Raw genomic sequence first — 20,306 nt, 5'->3', positions numbered from 1 at the left:
GAAATTATATTTATTATAAATGTGAGAAAAGAAACAAAAAAACCAAACAAACAAAACGCGGCAATTGCAATAAAATTAATTCTAAATGTAAAATTTTATAAGTTTTAACTTTACTGTGTGTTGGGCTTTATACTCTCCTTGCGGCTGTTTGAAAAAGGATCCAGTCCATTAAGGAATTGAACATTACCTCATCGAAAATGTTACCACCTGCCCAAAAGTATGCTATGGAAATGTGGTAGTATGAGATACTTCAACATGTATGGCTACCCGGAAAATAAGTTGAAGAAATAATTACCATGCTTTCCAAATGCATTATTATTATTATCTTTTCTTTTTTTAAAAACATTTATGTATTTAATTTTTGTTTTTGAGTTATTTTTCTTTTTTTTACTTTTTAATTTTTTTCTTTTTTTTTTCTCATTTGTTGTTTATTAAAGATGTTTGCTCATTTTGTTGTTGTTGGTTTTAGTTTTTGCATACATACGAGTAATTTCTAGCAGTTTGTCAGTTTTTTATCAACATTAAACTGAGTATCAGATTCAGTTTTTGCTATTAACAATTGATTTTTAGAGTTTCTGCCAAGTTGCTTTTGTTTTTTTTGTTTGTTTTAGGGTTTTGTTATATTTACTTTACTATACACATTAATTACAGCAGTTGAATTAATAAATTCTCAAATAAATTGTAAAACAATATATTAATATATATATATGTATACATATATATATAGTTTCTTGTTCAGTTGTGTTCAAAATTCACTTTTCACTTTTGGGTCTGTTCGAGAATATAATTAATATATATATGTATGTATGTCTGTATCTCTAAAATGTTTGCTCAGCAAGTCTAAGATTTGTTTTATTTGATTTTGGGATTTTTTTTTGTTGTTTTTATTTTCTTTTTATTTTGGGCGCAATGTTAACAAAACTCTATATAATTGTAATATGCTTGTTTTTTTGTCTTGTTTGTTTTTGGTTTTTTTTTTATGTTTTTGTTAAATTTGTAAATACATAAATAGGCAGCTTTTTTTTCTTTTTTTGATGTTCGAAAACAGAAATTGAAATTTTAAATATATTCTTTTGTTTAGTATATTTTTCAAATTGGTGGAAAAATGTTGCAACATTACAAATTTTGTGTTCTCTTTTGTAAATTTCTCATTTTTCCCATTGATTTCAGTATTTTTTGTTTTAGTATTTTTCTTTTCTTGGTTCTTTTTCTTCATTCCTAGTTGGAATGTATTTGGTATTTTTCTGTGTTTTTTTTCATTTTAAAAAGATACCGAAAGCATCATCGGAGAACCGAAGTTAAATATTTGCTCCTGCAGTTATGTAGAAACATTTAAAGATCATTGCAATTTATTTCTAGGAATATCAAATTTAAATATGTTTTCGAATGGAGATGAAGGTAAGAAATTACTGAAACATTCCATAAACATTGCTAAATTGTCTTTTGATCTCACCAGCTGTTCTTCTCGCTTTCTGCATTCACAAAGCGCCGTTATATTGTATGCTTCTCTTTGGAAATAACGCAAAGTCAACACGAATTGTCACTAATTAATAAATAAACTAAATTGTGCATTAGTATATTAAATATATAATATACCAAAAGAAGTATTGTGTTAAAATGGGGTAAGTTTTCAGACTAAGAATTACAAAATTTGTTAAGTTGTTGTTTGTTGACTTTGGCCAAAAGGACTAGCAGTTCTAATAATGTATGTATGTATGTACATACACATGTGTATGTATGTACATATATTGGAATGTATGTATAATGTATGTACGTTTGAGTACAGAAATAACTTGGAATTTTGTTATTATATGAAATATGAATAGTATATTATTTATTTAGATTCCAATAGAGATTCTTGTTGGTCCTCGAAGCATTCCAGTAAATTATAGCTAAATATATGTATGTATACACATTCACATTTATCCAGAGCGATCGGACGCAGTTGTATGTATGTATGTATATCTACATCTTTGATTTGATTATGTATGTATGTACATATATCCTGCAAGAGCATTTCACTAAAGAACCACTCAATTTATGTATGTCTATGTGTGTGTGTGTGTGTGTGGGAAAATGTGTGAGGGAGGAGACTTAAGCGTTTGTTTTTGTGTTTTTACCAAGTGCTTTAATAAGGCTTTCCATATTTGTATGTGTGTATTTGTAATTTAAATTTAAATTTATTAATTTTCTTTCTCTTTTGTATACATACGTACATACATACATATATTTATAATAATTGAGTGACGTCTTATCATTTATTTTCCATCCATTGTATGTACATATGTATGTATGTAATTTAATTTTTGTTTTTTTTTTTTAGAAAAAAAAAAATGTCAGGCGTATAAAAGCTTTATCCTTTAAATATTTTTTGTATCATAATCTTTAATCAGTTGTTGCTGTTGGTTTTAATTTGCTTGCCATAGGCTCGAACTGAATTCACTTGATTCTTATTTAATTAATATTTTTGTTTTGTTGAACATTTTTAGTTGTGTATTTTGTTTTGTTTGGTTTTGGTTTTTGCTTTCATTTTTCAAGGGAAAAGTTTCTCAGACAAGTTTCAGTTTTGATCCCAAGGCTTAAGTGAAAGTAAGTCCTAGCCTATATCCATACATTCCAAAAATGTGTGTGTGTGTGTGTGGGGTTTTTTTTTATCATAATGAAGAATGAAACAAATATTTGCTTGTATGTGGGCGTGTGTGTGTGTGTGGGTGTGGGTGTGTATGACTTTACAATTCCTCGTATGTATGTATGTTTGTATGCGTTTGTGTAGGTGTGTGTGTGTGAGTGTATGTCGGTGTGCATGAGTATATAAGTCTGTAAATATCTTCGGTTTCGTTTCGTTATTTCGAGTTGCATATAAATTTTTCATTATAAATTTTGACTAACTTTTATTTTACGCACTGGCTCTAAAAATTGTAATTGCACCTTTTGTTTTTTCCTTTAAATTTTAGTTTCTGCTATATGTATGTATATATATGTTTTAGTTTGCAATTTTCTTTTTCTTATCATAAATTTATTAAGGCTTGTGTATGCAGTTTAGTTTCTAAGGAGTTATTCCAAAAAAAGAAAAAAAAAAAAAACTGAGAAAAAATAACCTAACCCAAAGTAGAAGATTCAAATGAAGCATTCAGCGAGTTTTCTTTGTATTTTTGTTTTCATTTTGATTTTTCCTTCTTTTTTTTTTTTTTTGCTAAATCATGTTAACTAAGTATGCATTAGCCTAGTTAGTACACAGCTAAACAATGAAATTTTATAGTAAAACGCTGAGCTGAATTTTCTCCTGTAAGGATATCTTATATCTACCCCCATTTTTAGTTTCATTAACCTTGTTACGGAATCCTTTTGAGATTGATGCAGCATAACATCGAGATCGTTATATAGAAAAACTTCTTTTTGGGCATTTTCAATATCGGACTTCGTTTACTCATTTCTCAGACAATTTCATTCAACCTGTGCACTCTTTGATAGCTGAAGCTAACTCTCATTTCATTCGTTTAGAAAACAAAATACATATTTTACATTTCCTTTAACTATATATACTAATTATATATATAAGTTTATTGCTAATGCTAGTCTTTATATCATTACTCATATTATTTGTATTTATTGAGTCATTCTAGGTGCTTATACATATGTACAAATGTACGTCCTATTCCAAAAAAAAAACACAAACAAAAAAAAGTTATGAAAAGAAACAACATGAAAAAAAAACTACAACTATATACAATGAGCTGGCATATTAACCATAACTTTATGCTTTAAACATATTTAACAATTTATATTTTTATAATTTTATTATTCGATTTCTTTCAACTACGAGTGTGTGTGTGTGTGTGTGTGTGTGTGTGTATGAAGTGTATTTTCTTGCTTCACTCTAAAAAAGGTTTAAGGTTTTTTTTTGTTTTCTCTTGCTTTTGTTAATTATAATACCACTTGAATTGCTTTTCGATTGAATGGCTACAATGAATGCCTGTAACACGAATAATTTTTTTTCTAACAACATTCCCAAAAAAACCTAAAAACGTAAAAAAAATAAGAAGAAACAAACAGACAACTAAAACTATGTAACTTTCATACTACTTTAACGACCCCGCCCCCCCTCCTGCACACACGTATGCACGGTTTTGATTTTGGTTTTTGGGAAGACTTGACTAATTGAGCGGAAGGCGGGGGGCTGGGGGCCGGGGGCTGGCTGGCTATGCACTATTTATGTATGTAATTCAATTCAATTTAAAAAACTTTTATTTAGTTTCTAGATATCGTTATATATATTACTGAAAATCAATTGAAATAACAAGGAACATAAACTACAACGTTTCAAGTGACGAGCGCAAAAGGGTTGAGGAGGCGGCCGGGGTGTGAAGGGCAAAAAACTAATTAATTGGCATAAATTTGTTTTGGTTATACTTTGTTTAGTTTTTAAGTTTCTTTCTCGGGGCGACTTAAACGTAATGAAACCTTGCAATGCATCCCATTATCATTATCGTCATCATCATCATCATCATCATCATCGCCAAACTCGCCGTACCTTTTTCATATACATATGTAGAGTTAGCACTATTATCCTTAAGGTACATGTTGTTAAATCTCTTAACTGATTTCACTCTATATAAACTATATATATAGGTATATATATATGCAAGTGAAAGCCTCAAATGCTAGCGTAAACAAATATGACTAGTTTTTCTCCATTCTTTTGTTTATCACAAAATATATGTATATATATCTCTAATATATACGTATGTGTGTATGTATGTTTCTTTGGTTCCTTCCTTGAGACATCAATAATCACTCACAATAACCCAGAGAAAGAGAATCTCTTCCTTGTCAGTACGCTAAAAATACTTTCTGTCATCAAAGTGGAGTCGTTTGGGCTATCATTTTAAGGTTCCTAAAGACTTGGAGCTCTATTGATGGCTCAAAGAATTAACCATTTCATGTATCACTGGCGGATCCTCGAGGGAAAGTTTTCCTCCAAAATTGAGATTTCACCTTTTCTTAATCTGTTCAATTTTTCCTTCAAAATAACAAATTTCTCCCATCAAATTGATGAACTCGATTCGCCACTGACCTGTGTGTTAATGTGTGTGTGTGTGTGTGTGTGTAGGCTAGCAATTATTTTTGGAATGCTTAAATTCTTATGAAAATTATTTACACTATTATATACAGAATATCTAAATTGTTTTTGGTTTTTAATTAAGTTTTGTCGATTGTCGATTCGTCTTTTGCGAAAATATTTTGTGTTTTTGGTTTTTTTGTTTTATAATATTCTGTTTTATTTTGTTGGGGTTTCTGAGGATCATTTATCTTTTGTTTTGGGTACTTTTTTCCCCCTGAAGGAATTGCGAGTGCGAGTGAAAAGTGCTCAAGCCGCTTTTAATCGTAACATTAGGACGGGATTTTGCTTTTTGAATATGCAACTATTGGCCTAATCTCTATATAGTTATCATAAGTGACACTTAGGCCCGGCGTTTTCTTTTTTTTTTTTAAGTTTTCTTATTTTGTTTGTTTAATTTTTTTGTATTTCTTTTGAGTTTTTTCTTTGGTTTTTTTTTTGCTTGTAATTTTTCCTTTTTTGTGGTATAGCCAAGCCTAACTAAGTCCTAAGTCTTACAACATGGTCTCTAGCTTTAGAGATGGTTTTTGGTCGATGGTTGAGATAGATAGAAAGAGAGAGAGAGAGAGAGAGAGATGGAAAGAGAGATTAAGAGAGAAAGAGAGGGAGCAAAGTGATGAGGGAAGGAAATATTCACAATGTATTGGGCATCTGCATGGTTTGGAAGAATCAATTTGAAATGTTTTATTCGAAACGAATTCTTAACTTTTAATTGAATTTAATAGTTGGAATAATGAATTGTAATTTCAACCTTTAAGTATTCACATATCCTTTAAGTAAGGAAATGAAAAATGTGTGCAAAACTCATTGAAAAGAAATTAGTCACATGTTCACGGATAACATGGCGTATGAGTTACAATTTTATGAAACAGAACCAAAGGCGAAAAAGATACTTATGGATTTTGAAATATCACTCATTATTCAATATACTTTTAAAGCTATGTTTCAACTTTTATATTCATAATAATGAATATATATATATTGTTTCGATTCTGAGTGAAGTGTGAAGACAGTCCATGCAGAGTGGTGGGTGGGGCGGGAGTTGGGAGGGAGAAAAGAGAATGTGTGTATTATGTTTACTAGTATTTACTTTACTATTATGTCTTTTACCTATATTACCAAGTATGTATGTGTGTATCTCTGTGTGTATGTATGTATATTTAGGTATATTTAGTATGTACAATTCACCGGCATTGTTTAACTTCGCTTTTGGGTTTACTTTAGTTTGTTTTCTTTCTTTTTGTTTCGGTTAGCATGTATCACAAAATTATTCATTTACATATGCTTATGCATGTATGTTTGTATGTATGTATGCATGTGTAATAACTATATAATAACTATAGTATTTATATTTAGATTTTCTCTTCATTTTCTTCGTATGTATGCATTGTATGTTTGTTTGTTTGTTTCTTTCTTTGTTGGTTTGTTTGTATGTACGTAAAAAGTTTTATATTTTGCAGTTAGTGTAGCAAATTCGTAAAGCAAATTCCTGTTGCCCTTTTTTTTTTATTTGTTGCCCCTAATAATAATAATAATAAACCCGAGAAAATACTCTCGACTAAAAAGCAGACCGAAAATTAGCGTAAGCATACGCATATGTATATGTATGTATGTAGACAGTGAGAAGTATTGAGATAGAGAGAGAGAGAGAGAGTTAGAAAGGGGAGAGCGAGTAAAAAAGAGCGCCAACAAGAGCATGCTATTCCGAAGAAGAGAGAAAGCGAGAGATAGTGAGTGTAAAGAGTTTTGTTTTTCTTTTTGTATATTGAACTAACTAAGCTTATTGCTAGACTGGGAGATCCCGTTCACTTTGACGTTGCTGCTCAGTCGACGTTGCTGCTGCTGCTGTTATCCCCCATTGACTGATGACGCTCGAGTATCTTTGGCTAGAGGAATTCCCGTTTGGTGCTGCTGCTGCTGGTTCTGCTGCTGCCGCCGTTGCCGCCGCCGCCGCCTATCGGAGATGTTGGTGTTGTTGCTGCACTGCCCGCTCCAGTTGTTGTGGGCGTGCCAACAGAGTGCGGCATCAAGGGCAACGCTACGTTTGTCGTTGTAGTAGGTGAAACGGCACCTGTCGGCGATGTCGCTGCCGCTGTTGACGCCGATGCCGATGCAGACGATGCCTGAGCCGCTGTGAAATCCTCTTCGAGCAGACGCAAGTGCAATGACGCTTCAGTCGCCGCTGACGCTTGCACAGTTGTCGTACCAGATCCAAGGGCACCCGTCAGAGTCAGTGGACCCGTTGTGGTCGTGGTGGCCGCAGTGGCCGCCATGGCGAGTTGCTGCTTAGGAGGCGCCGGTGCTTTCCTGCTCTTTGAGCGTCGCTTCTTGAGCATCAGTGGCCCCAGGCCGTTGCCTCCCGCGCTCGCCACCACTTGGACGCCTGGATTTAGTAGACCGCTGCCAGCGCCAGCGCCAGCTCCGGCTCCACCCGTTGCGGTTGCAGAAGATCCACCAGTTGTGGGCGATGAGATGGTTATCACAGTGTCCACCGGTGTGGTGGCCGTTGCAGTGGCTGGTGTTGTCGGAGTGCCGCCACCGCCACCGCCACCTCCTGCACCGCAACCGGCGCAAATCTCATCACCCGGTGTTGTCTGACCACTACTATCCGCCGCCGCCGCCTGCATCTGTGGACCCAGTCGTTTGACCAGCTCCCCCAATAGATCCTCAATGCGTCCAATACGCTGCTGCATGCGCTGCAGTTCCAGCCGGACATCCACCTTCATGTCCAACACGGTGGCAATTAGATCACGCTGCGCCAGTGTAGGCGGCGTTTCCCGTAGTCCCGTGTCATACGTGTCCGATGTGGTGGCCCGCGAGCTGGCCATTTCAATTTGACGTTCTCGTTCCAGTGCCAAATTTCTATCAGCACCTGAACTCTGTATAATGGCTCCTCCTGCGCCGACGCCGCTGCTTGTTGCAATGGTCGTAGTTGTGGCAGAGGCAATGGTGACTGCGTTGGTTGTGTTGGTTCCTCCGCCCTCCATGACCACACGACTGTCACGACTGGGCGGGGAGGAGTCAACCTCGCCGCCCTCATCGATGGTATCCTGGCGTGCTAGGGTAGCTTGGCTAGCCTGCATTTTGGGTGCCTTGGGGAAAACCTTTAAGGTGACGTTTAATGGAACAGATGCAGGGCAGATGGATACGGGTCAGGTACAGGTACAGGTACAGGTACAGGTACAAGGCACAAGGCACAATGCACAGGGCACAAGGCACAGGCACAGGCAGGCAGGTGACAAAGATATATTGAGATAAAGATGTGTTTGATGTTGTTGTTGTTTTTTTTGGGGGGGAGGTACAGGAGATAGGAGAGAAGTGAGAAAAGTGTTTGAAAATTTGTTGATTTGGATTTTGTTTGTTGTTGTAGTTGTTGTTGTGGTTTTTGGTTGGTTGTTGAGCATTCATTGAGGATTTGGTTGGTTGGTTAGTTGGTTACGTGGTGCAAGCAGTGGTGCATTTCATTTGATTTTTTGCATTTGTTTTTTGTTTTAAAAAATTCCAATCGGGTACAGGCCGTCCAATTCGAAATCAAATTTGAGTTGTATTCGTTGTTGTTGTTGTTGTAGTAGCAAGGCAAGCAATGTTTTGTTTTAGTTTTTTTTTTTTTTGTTTGTTTTGGTTTTTTCCGATAACCAAAATGAAAAATATAGAAAACGTGTATATATGTATATATAGATAGAAATAAATTGTTTATCAATCAATTGTTTTAGTTATTGGCAATAATAATTTTTCGTGTATTATTTGTTGCTGTTGTTGTAGTGACAATTTGGTGCATTAGCAGCAATTAGCGCACTAAACTCTAACTAAATGGCAATGGACACTTTACGGACAAGATGACGATTTATTTTCAACGATTTTGTAATGAACTAATAAGTATTTTGATAAAATTTATAAATTTATTCAGTTGTAATTCCCAACTGGTTTAGACAGATAAATTAAGGGTCAGTTTAGAGATAAGCAGATTCTCTTTCTGCATTCGGAACACTTGATTTAATGATCGATATTTGCATTAACAAAATCATTATCTTGTCCGTTGTCCTATTGAATAAATAGTTATCGAAAAGTTATCGATAGCTTTAAGTAATTATTGTGAAAAATGGTGAAAAAGCTAGCCAACTGAATAATAGCAATAAATCAACTGATCGAGAACTTACTTTGCTTAATTGTAAATGCTTTTTTTTTTTAGTTTGTTAATATTTTTTTTTTTTGTTTAAAAGATGAACGCAAAAGTCGTTTGAAAATCGAAACGTAACATAAACACAAAATCATGAAAATGAGAATCAATTGAGACAAGAATTAGAAGTAGAATCGAGAAGAACAAAAATGAAACGTAAATAATTAGAGAAAGAGAGAGAATTAGAAAATGTATAAGAGAAAAATCAATCAATATTTAATCAAAAACAATTTTAGTTTTTCTTGTTTGTTTTCTTTTGCAAAAATTAAGTTAATTTGTTTTGTTAACTGTATTAGTTTCTTGTTTTTGTTTTTGTTTTTGTTTATGTTTTGTTATTGTTTGGTTAACGGTAATTACTTTATTGCCTTGTCCACCATTGCTACTCGAAGTACTACTCTGCCTCACTTGGGCAGTGCTCTCACGCAGACTTTCGCGGGCGCTCAAACTTCTCGAGACGGCTACCTTGGCGCTAGTATCGCTAGCTGAATCGACACTTGAACTGCCCAGAAGGCGTCCCCATTTACTGGCACGGGTACTACGTGCAGATGGTGGACCCGATGAGGGCGAGGGTGATGGCGATGGTGAGGGTACAGCGGCGGTTGTTAGGATGCGTGAGTCCTCAGTTAATGTTAGTTTGGCAGGTAGCTTCTTGGATAGGTTGTTTGGATATATATATATATATTGTAAGTATATATTTTGGTTTGATAAACGAGCATTTTTTGACAGATCAAATTGGGGAGAAACAGAGAGTAAGAGAGAGAGAGAGAGAGATAAAGAGAGAGAGAGAGAGTGGGAGAGAAAGAACAGAAAGTGTCGTGTTTTTTTTTTTGGAGTAGGAGGAATTAGGTTGGGAATTAGGAGCGAGCAAATAGAAGAAAGGGAATGGGGCAAGGCAAGGATATCGGCATTTGTAATTTTGGTTTATTTATGTGTGTGTGTGTTTGTGTGTATTGGAGGGAAATAATACATGATTTTTCGTTAGTAATTTCAATTTATTTTGGTTTTTTTTAGGATTTTAGGTTTTTGGGTTTTCAATTTTCAAGCCAAATTGACACAAAACACAAAATGGTTAACAGAAACAGTTACGAATTACAAAAAAAAAAAAGACGAGAACAACGAGTAGCGTGGTGAAGTGTGGTAAAGTGTGGTAAAGTGTGGTGTGTTTTAGTCAGAATGATTGAGTGAATATGAGCGAGTAGATTTTCGGGAGCGTTAACGGTTTGTGTTTGTTTGGTTGTTTGTGGATTATTGTTATTGGAAAAATATATATGTATATGTATGTAAGATGACGTTTAACGGTTTACAGCGTAAGCATGTTGAAAGATAAAGAAAAATAGACACACACAACGAGCATAAGTCACTTGATATTAATTGTAGTTTTTGTTTTGTGTAGTATATATTTATTTTGGAATGACTATTGAACGTCTCTTTGGTTTGGTGCCAGCAGCTTTCGAGTCCCAAATTCACAAGAAAGGGACAACAAACCTGTGGCTCTTGGCTGTGGAGGGTGGATTAGTAAGTATCACGAATAATGCTTTAAAGGCTTTAAGAATGTTAGTTAACGAAATGTAAACTTTGATTATACGAATGAGTGTTTTGGCAGCATGGTGAAGATATAACATAAGCGGAAACTAGGCGAACACACACACGCACACACAAAATGATCGAAATGAACTCTCGCTGCATTTAAGTGGGGCGAGATGGCGTATACGTAATTTCTATGAAAGTACAAACATAGAATAGACAAACATTAACAAAAAAAAAACAACAAAAAACTCATAGCACACATTGAAATGAGAAATATAAATATATTATTGCTTCTCTTATGAATGGATTGATCAATGTAGTTTCATTCGTTCATTCATTCAATGAAGGCGAACTCACCTTGGTGCGCTCCACTTCGCCGTCGCCCTTCTCAACATCACTTTGTCCGGAACCGACGAGCTCTTTGCTACCAGCCTGAACCTGAGGTGTCCGCCGGAACTTGGAAAATATTTTACGCACTAAGTGATCCTGATTCTGGGGCAATTGCGGCTCGTTCTTACGCCTTTCGGCCAATTCTTTTTCGCGCTTCACATCAGCCACCTTGCGAAAAATCAGTCGATGTCTGAGATTATAGGTGAGCACCAGATTGCGTGCAAAACTATTCGCGAATGCCGAATAGAAATCGAGGACTTCGAGCAATTTATCACGTTTGATGGCATGCAAATCACAATAGGTCAGCGCACGCACATTTGCGGCACTCTGGCCAACGGCCGAGTCCTTCCAGAATTGATCGCCGAAGACGTCGCCTTTGCCTATGGATCAAGTAGAACAAACAAAACAGAGAAACAAAAACAAAAAAAACGTTGCCCAACCCCACAGGAATGCAAGCTGCATCAATGATGCATCACAACTTACCCAATATTGCCACAACTTCATCATCCTGTATAACCTCCAGGCTGCCTGTCACAATAAAGCAGAGGCTATCGATACTCTCGCCCGTATGATAGAGCAAATCGCCCGGCGCCGAGTGCGACATCATAAAGTGCATGGCTAAGGCGCGGAGACAACCATCCGAGGCCAGACGAAATGCTGGATGCTCGTTAAATACTTTGCGATTTAGATGAACACATATGTCAGCCTTCATATCTTTCGGACAATAGTTTAGTACCTGCGAATTGTGAATTGAGTTGGGCGTTTTTTCGTTTGATTTCTTTTGTTTTGTTGGTTGGCGAGTTGTGTGCTCTGGCGAGTAAAATGTTGAGTGTGGCGAGTATCGAATAAAAAGTAACGAGTACTTTTTGCTTTCACAACCTATGAGACAATACACACGCACACATTTCTAATTGTTTTTCGATTGTGCGGATCATCTAATCTATAGTTTCACACACACACACACACACACGCACGCACGCATACACTAATACACATACAACATTGAACAGGGGCTGTGTCTCTCTTTGTCTGTCTGTCTGTCTGTCTCTGTGTGTGTGTATATATTTTGTGAAAGGGTTGTGAGTGTGTGGGTGTACATTTGGCCATGTGGGGGGTTTTTTTTAGACTTGTTACATCTGTCTACCTCGGCACTCTGTGTTTGTGTTTGTATGTGTGTATTCTATTTTGTGTAAATTCGCATACTGCCTGAATTCAAATTGAGTACTACGATGGAAGAAACATGAAAATTGCCCGTAATTTCCTAAAAACTTTTTAAAATTCGCCCTAAACATATATGTATATGGGATAGGATCTTGATCCTTGAATATTACATTTAATTGAACAGAAATTATATCATTTATAATGTACTCAGATCAACGATTGATTGATAAAAAAGCAATTTTACCTTTTCAGATCTATCTAAATTGCATTTTTATGCATTTTATGAACATAGCAAAAAAAAAAAAAACATTTTTAGGGCGAATTTCTTGAATTTTTGGAAATAAGAAAACTTTTGTTGGGAATATATTTGTTTTTTTTTTCTTTCGATTTTTGTTACAACGAATTGCGGCACAAACTACAGTCAACGAAATAGGTATAAAGGTCAGTTTATTCTTTTTGATTTTTCTTTGTGTTTTTGCTTTTCAAATTTTTGCATTTTCATTTGCGTTTCATTGCTGAACAAAAAGTCTGTTCATGTTGCGTTATTTAAACCAAACACTTGAAATCGAACGTCCCCGCCAATCGAATGGGGAGACGTCGCATTGTGGTTTGGTTCAAGTTCATCTAAAGGCATGGATTTGACGGACGCTTTTCGTTTTGGCACGGATTTTGCTCGCACGCGCGGAAAAAGAACATAGAGAGAACATAGAGATGATGGTTTAAGAGTTATTCGAGTTATAAAAGAGTTACGATGCGATGCGATCTGGAGTACATATGGAAGAAAACACACAGCTTACCTCTCTCTCGGACTTCGGCTTGAGTCGGGTATATTTTTATTCAGATCTTACAACATAACAAGCATTAAAAATTGTAACAATGAATTTTTCTAAAATTTTTGGAGCGCCAAAGTGGCAAAAGTTTTTTGTTTTTTTTTTGTTTGTTTGCTTGTTTGATTTTTAGCTTTGAGTCTGAGGAAAGCAACAACAATAATAACAATAGTAGTAATAGTAGGAAAAAAAAAACATTAATTAAAGGAAAGAAAGCGCAAAACAGCAGCGACAAAAGCAAAGTTTGTCAGATTTCTTGTGTTCGTATTTGAGTGTATTGTGTAAGAGAGAGAGATAGAGAAATAGAGCGAGAGCGAGTAACGTGTTATGTGCAATGCAAGTGGCGAGTGGCGAGTAGCGAGTAACGAGTAACGAGTGTTTTAAGTATCTGTGTTTTTAGTGTATTAGAGATAGTGATAGTCGATGTGCTCTAATTTTCTATTTATACACATATATTTATATGGTATGGTACATATATTTACACACTTTTGAAAAAAAAAAACACATATTTAGAAGTAATTTGAAAGAATTGCTTATATGGAAATTTAATTGAACGAATGATGAAACGGACTGATTAAAAGCTGCAGCAATAATTCTGTTTGATAAGTCTTTGGCTGGCATAAACAGTTTTTTCTTCTTTACCTTTTCATTCATATTTGTCATCAATTAGCATAACAATTACAATCCAGCCAAGTACTTACCAAGCAATCTTCATGGCTCATTGGCAAAAATAATAAACAATTAGCAACAAGCTCAGCTGCGACTATATAAAGTTACTACAGACAAAAAAATGTTATATGTACACAAAAGAAAAAACGCACACACATAGTTAGTAAAAACACTCAAATGAAACATTTAGCCTTTGCTTAAGACCTTAGTTCACTGTAGACACGGACGAAGAACACGATCAGAGTTCCATTGTTTGTTTTCTTTCATCTAGACGGCCATGGTAGTATATATAGAGAGAGAGAGTGTGGAGAATTCGTTACTCACCTTTTCGGTATCAAGACCTTTGGTCATGGCCCAAGTGGATACAACATAGTCCATAACACGCTCACTCAAGGCCTTGGGTACTTCGTGTAATTTCATAAATTCCCTCACATTATTGAGCATATCATGATATTTGGCTGTGGCCGAGGTCATTTGCTGTATGATCGTCGTCACATGACCAAAAATTGTGGCATAGAGTAAAGCTGTATATATATATATTTTTTTTTATGGAAGGAATATAATAGAGTTATATTTTCAAGGATTATAATGTTTGCACACACATACATATTGCATGTATGTATGTCTTAATGTAAGTGTTTTTATATGTGTGTGTGTGTGAGTGTGTGTGATTTAAAGTTGAAGTCGCGCAAATGCGCTGCTAGAACATTAATAAATGCAACAAATTGGACGAGCGAATTAGCACAAAAAAATATGTTAACTAAAAGTGAATCAGGAGATGATAGACATAGTTTTTGATCTATGATCAAAAGGCTTAAGGATTTGAGGTGGCTCATTAGAAATTATAAGTTTCCTTTTTCAATGCTTAAAAAAAGGAGTAGAGTCACCTCAATTCCTGTGCCCCAATAACTATGCTACATATAATTTTTTGTATTGATTTCGAAGTTGTATGTATTTTGTCTGAAATGCGACACTAATACACACATACACAAACAACAGGGAAAGACAAAACTCACACATGGCCACGAATTGTGCAACTATGGCGAAGAAGAGTTTTTTTTGGTTTTTTTTTTTTTTGGAGGGGAAAATAAAGTGAAAAGAAGATTTTTAAAGTTCTGTTGTCTGTGGGCAATCAATCATTTTTTTTCTTTAGGAAGGGGTGGGGGTGGGTTGAGTTAACTAGTAGAAGGCAGGTGCATAATGAGGCTAAACCAACTGCAGCAGTTATTAGTTCTAGCGACGCTAAGAGTTATTCTGTAGTAAGCACAAATTGTCATTGCTATGGTAACGACAAAAAGCAGCATATTGGAGGGATTAAAGGATTACAGGACTGGATGGGTGGGGAAAAGGGGAGGAGCAGGTAGTTTTTGGGGGGAGGGGAAGGCGCGCGCTGTTGTGCGGGATGCATTTGTTTTGAAAAAACATTCTGACAACGGCAACGGAACGTGTTTGGACACAGCACCTGCAATGATCATCATGCAGATGGTGAACACCTTCTCGTTGTCTGTCTCCGCGGCGACATTGCCAAAGCCCACCTGTGTGTGGAAGAGAAAAGTAATCAATAGACTCGGAAAAATATGTAAACATAATCTACATAAATCATATTTGTATGTATATATATATCACCTATACAAACAAAACACATACCGATGTCATGCAAGTCATTGTGAAATATAAGGCTGTCACATACATGCTCTTACGGGATGGTCCATTCACTAGTTCCGGTCCCGTGTCATTACTCCAAATATATGAATATGGCGATTGTGTAACATTGGCAAGTTTCCAAAGCCAACTATATTGGATCTGTAATAAATATTGTTCGACTTGCAGCTCTCTCTAAAAGTCAATCAAATGCGTTTGGACTTACGCCATTATCGGCATCACTGCGTCCTATTGAGTACCAAATGCAGGCCAACCAATGGGCCACCAGCATATAGAAGCATAGCAATAGTATAAGCATTGCTGCTCCATATTCCAGATATCGATCCAATTTGCGTACCACACGTCCCAGACGCAACAGACGAACCACTTTCAATGCACTGAATAACGAACCGATGCCATCTTCATCACGATCAAATGCATTGAAGACATCGTAGGGCAGGCAACTTAACAGATCGATGATGAACCATGATTTCAAATAGTTCATACGTATGACTTTTGGATCACTGACCACCTCGCCGCCCGGTCCCACGAAAGTTGTGTGGAAATTTAAAACTACATATACGTAAAATCGAAAATATATAAATATATGTATGTATGGATAAAGAGAGCGAGTTTCTTACCAATATCTATAAAGAATATAACATCGACTATGGAATCCACCACAAGTAAGGAAACATCCTCTGAGGTTTTATTTTTAAACGCTACATTGTATGGCACCTGCAAAAAAGACAGGGAGAGAGAGAGAGAGAGAGAGAAGGAGACAGAAACGCCACAATTAAGTGTCCGAGTTATCAGATTTTTGTTTTTAGTCAGTTCTAAGCGGCTTAGCTACAGTTGTTGCTTGACAGCAACAGTTGTCCATGTACTCCCAGTCCACCTTTCACCTTTCAACTCATTGTGTGTGTTATCTTTAAGTGGCAGTAACATTCTTCTTGCCCACATACGTACATATGTATGTATATGTATGACCAGGATTCTTGTGCTGCTGCTGTTACTGCTACTTATGCTCCTGTCTCTTCGAGCATATTAATTTAAGTGAGCACATAAAACAGACACCAAGGGTTTGAGCAGGCACTTGGCCATGCAAATGGAGATGTATGTATGTATGTGTGTGGACTGCGTGTGTGTGTGTGTACTTTAACCGCATAACCATTATCTGATTTCTTGACTTATACAATGCTTGTGCTTTCATTCATGGGAAAGGGTAAAAGTACCTTTAAGTGCATCTCATATCCGACCTTAAAGCGCTTGAGCTTATTACATTTGACATGGTTGAGCATGGTTGTTGCTTGCGCCAATGCCTTTAAAACTGTAGTTACCTTGCTTGAACTTAAATCGAATCGAATCGAGTGCCAATTACTAGATCTCTAGTGCAAAAATAAATCCCCCATAAGTATGCTATACTAAGCTTATTTCCTAGCGACGCATCGATTGTTCGAGAATGTCATTTATTTATTATAATTGGACTTTTAGTCCTCACTACGACTATTAAATTGAAATGCCATTTCATTTGTCCTTCATGTCTAATAACAATTGATGTTATAAATATTTTCAATACGAAGTCTAATTACTGTTCATGCTATTTTGACACTGAAATATATATTTAAGCCTTTTCAGTATGTTATTATTGCAACATCTTCAATTTCTCGCCTAAATTTCAGTTTAAAAATAAATATTTATGTTCTTATGGTTCAAAGTCACGATGTGTTGCTTGTTTGCTATGTCACGATATAAACTTTTCCTATTTTGATGATCTGGGCCGAAAATTGTGCTTATGGTTTTGAAATTTGCAATAAAGTTTTTGGTTTGTTTATCATATACCGGGGATACAAACAAAACAAACAACAATTACTGCAAAATTGCATTAAACAATGGGAAAACTATGCAACATGATAACTAAATAACAAACTGCCAACTAATGCAAGTTTCATCCGTTGTCTTCACCGCCCAAACCCCTTCCCTAGACCAACCATTTTGTGATACTTTTACCCACCATACACTAAAGTCGTTCGCCATGTGTGTGAGTGTGTGTGTGTGTGTGCCTGAGTTGAGCGCAATTTAAGCGAAAATGTTAACATCTTGTTGACGGAAATAGGCACAATTTGAGTAGAGCAAAGCGACGAGGACGACAAGGATGACGACGACGACGACGACGACGACAAGAAGTAGAAGAAGAAGAAGGCCTAGAACGTGGTATGAAAAGGCATCGCCTGTGGTTTTGCGGCACATATATTTTGGGTCTTTGGGTCGGGCCTTAAGTAGGTGGGCGTTAAGTTGGCCCGCATTCATCACACACACACACACACACACACACGCTTACATATGTATTGTGAGGAACATTATAATTAACTATAATATCCCACACAACAAGCCAGCAACAACAAAATCAAGCGATGCAAAGGATGCACCAGATACAAGATACAGCCGAGACACAAACCAAACGTACGATATACGAACGAACCCGCTGCTGATGGATCGAACCGATTCAATATAAGTGGCATACGATCAAACGTGGCCAGTCGAACAACCGCCGGTGATTTCGTACAAGCGGGAAGATGCGTGGGTAGCATAATGCAAGAAGCCGATATGCACACAGATGCGATGGGCAACCAAGTCCAACATGGCTCGATCCCATGATTTACGATCAAACATGACCGATCGAACCACATGCGACCGCTGGCAATTTCATGCAAGCGGGAAGATGCGTGGGGGGGGCATGCATGCATTATATGAAACGATAATGGTTTGTGGATTGCCTAGGGGAATATACGAACCGAAGGGGGAGGGATGAATGATGGGGGAAGCCCTCTATCTGATAGATACGATATACGTATGAAAGTGCATTGCAGGGGAAATTAAACGAGTGCACACAGCACGCGTGCATCGCGACCCATAGCACTTTTTAGCATAGCCATTCTTTGAATATTGCCGGTAAGCAGAATTCGCCGGAAGAGGCGACCCACTTCTGACACGATCCCAACGCCGCACTTTTTAGCCTAGCCATTCTTTGAATATTGCCCGTAAGCAGAATTCGCCGGAAGAGGCGACCCACTTCTGACACGATCCCAACGCCGCTGCCAACAGCACGACGCCGCAGCCAGCGCCCTATGGGCATCTCGGGATATATTTAAGGGACCACGCTCGACAGGGCCGGGAGTCTTAGTTTAGAAGGCAGTCTTAGTTTAGACGTGGAACTAATTGACTCAAGTCTACAAGTCATGATCAATCAAGGGAGTTTTTAAGGCCTTACGAGTAACCTTAAAAGCTCAGACTAGTGAAACAAACAAGTGAAAGGATCAAGAAAAGTCAGAATAATTTGAGACGGCCTTACGAGTAACCTCTCAAATTATCCTGTAACCAGCAAGTCCTTGGAATAGGACTAAGACACCGTGTTTATGCAAGAATCGAGTAAGGTCAAACTGCTCCAGGACAATTCCCAGCATATTGGAAGGTACAAGGATATATCATGTTACCGAAACACCAGGAAAGAGGTCGGGACTCCTCTAAAGGAAACTTGTCATATCCAACCAAGCCCATAAACAATCGTAAATAAACATACCACCAAGACAAATCAATAAACAAACCTGTTCTAATTTCACCGGGGCACAAAATAAATTTTGTTGTGCCGAACCTAGCCCAAGAGATAATTGTAAATATCCCGAAGGACGAAAAGGATCGTTACAACTGGCGCCCAACGTGCTATACTGGTGAAATTTTAAACAAGACAAAAGTTTAAAAATTGAAAAGAAAACATCAAAATGGGGAAAGGATGGAGGTACCACATGAAGAAAGGATGGATGTACCACATGAAGAAGGAGGATCTGCTACAAACAGGCCAATGGATCGGAGTCAACATGAACGGCACGGTAGAGGAGATGAGAAAACAATTCGGCGAATGGATAGACAACAAAGAGTCTGATCCAGAGTGGAGAGAGGAGATAAGAAGATTAGAACTCAAGTTCACAAAAATGACCAAACAAAAACCAGAAATAAGCGCAGCACAGTCAGGCGAGAATGGTGAGAACAAGGAAACCGAGGAGTTCAAAAAAATAAATATCGCTACGCTAGCGATTCCTCCATTTGCACCACCAAGATGGGGAAGCGAAGGAGTATTAGACAGCACCGACACAAAGAGGGAGTGGACTGTCAGATTCGATGGCAATTCCAGACTGCTAGAGTTTATAGAACAAATCGAGTGGTTAGCAGACATGTATGACATCGAGCTGGACATGATCCCAAGAGCAATGCCAGAACTACTGAAAGACAAAGCACACAGGTGTTACGTCGCAAACAATAAGCAGTGGCGATCGTGGAAGGAGTTCGTTGAGGGCTTCAAGAAATACTTCCTGCCAAGAGGTTTCTTCAACAAATTGGCTGATCAAGGGGAAAATCGCAAACAAACAGAAACGAGTAGAACGAGCGAAGTATGGGTATGACAAGCGGATTGAGGGGAGCGACGGGCGACGGCAGCGCCGCCAGAAAAGGGAAAGCAGCGAAAAGTAAACGGGATACGTGTGGCGGCCAATGGGAAGGCGACGCCAACATGAAAAAGTGATGCAAGCCAAGGTGTACAAGCAAGAAAGACAAGGACAAGGAATAAATGAGCGCGCAGCCACAGAGAAAGTGGACATATGCGCCAAGGATTTACGGGACTTTCACCACGGATAGCAACAAGTGGATGCGTGGGTGAAAGCAGAGGGCCGATGGAAACTGGCCAGCTGTATAGCGGTACTACACTAATATATCCCTGAGGCCGTGGGAGCTGCCTATATAA

General features: G+C 37.3%; 1 protein-coding gene across 6 annotated transcripts in view; it reads right to left on the bottom strand.

Moving 5' to 3' along the window:
- Positions 1-6,639: 6,639 nt before the first annotated feature.
- LOC6641242 (potassium voltage-gated channel protein eag) overlaps positions 6,640-20,306 on the bottom strand; it is a 37,730-nt gene continuing 24,063 nt past the window's right edge. For 2 of the 6 annotated variants that reach the window (XM_023175311.2, XM_023175312.2), the window contains exons 8-16: positions 16,153-16,249; positions 15,738-16,084; positions 15,518-15,673; positions 15,333-15,405; positions 14,195-14,394; positions 11,697-11,949; positions 11,181-11,593; positions 9,654-9,941; positions 6,640-8,223 (exon numbers count right to left, since the gene is read on the bottom strand). In XM_023175311.2, coding sequence (XP_023031079.1) covers positions 7,006-8,223; positions 9,654-9,941; positions 11,181-11,593; positions 11,697-11,949; positions 14,195-14,394; positions 15,333-15,405; positions 15,518-15,673; positions 15,738-16,084; positions 16,153-16,249 — 3,045 coding nt within the window. In that variant the 3' untranslated portion in view covers positions 6,640-7,005. Of the gene's footprint in view, positions 8,224-9,653; positions 9,945-11,180; positions 11,594-11,696; positions 11,950-14,011; positions 14,395-15,332; positions 15,406-15,517; positions 15,674-15,737; positions 16,085-16,152; positions 16,250-20,306 lie in introns of those variants that run through there. The other 4 variants (XM_023175313.2, XM_047011410.1, XM_023175314.2 and 1 more) reach the window with 3 other exon arrangements.

Source organism: Drosophila willistoni (genome assembly GCF_018902025.1).
Source record: "Drosophila willistoni isolate 14030-0811.24 chromosome XL unlocalized genomic scaffold, UCI_dwil_1.1 Seg141, whole genome shotgun sequence".
In the NCBI taxonomy this organism is placed as follows: Eukaryota; Metazoa; Arthropoda; class Insecta; order Diptera; family Drosophilidae; genus Drosophila; species Drosophila willistoni.
This window is presented reverse-complemented; position numbering and strand designations above follow the sequence as displayed.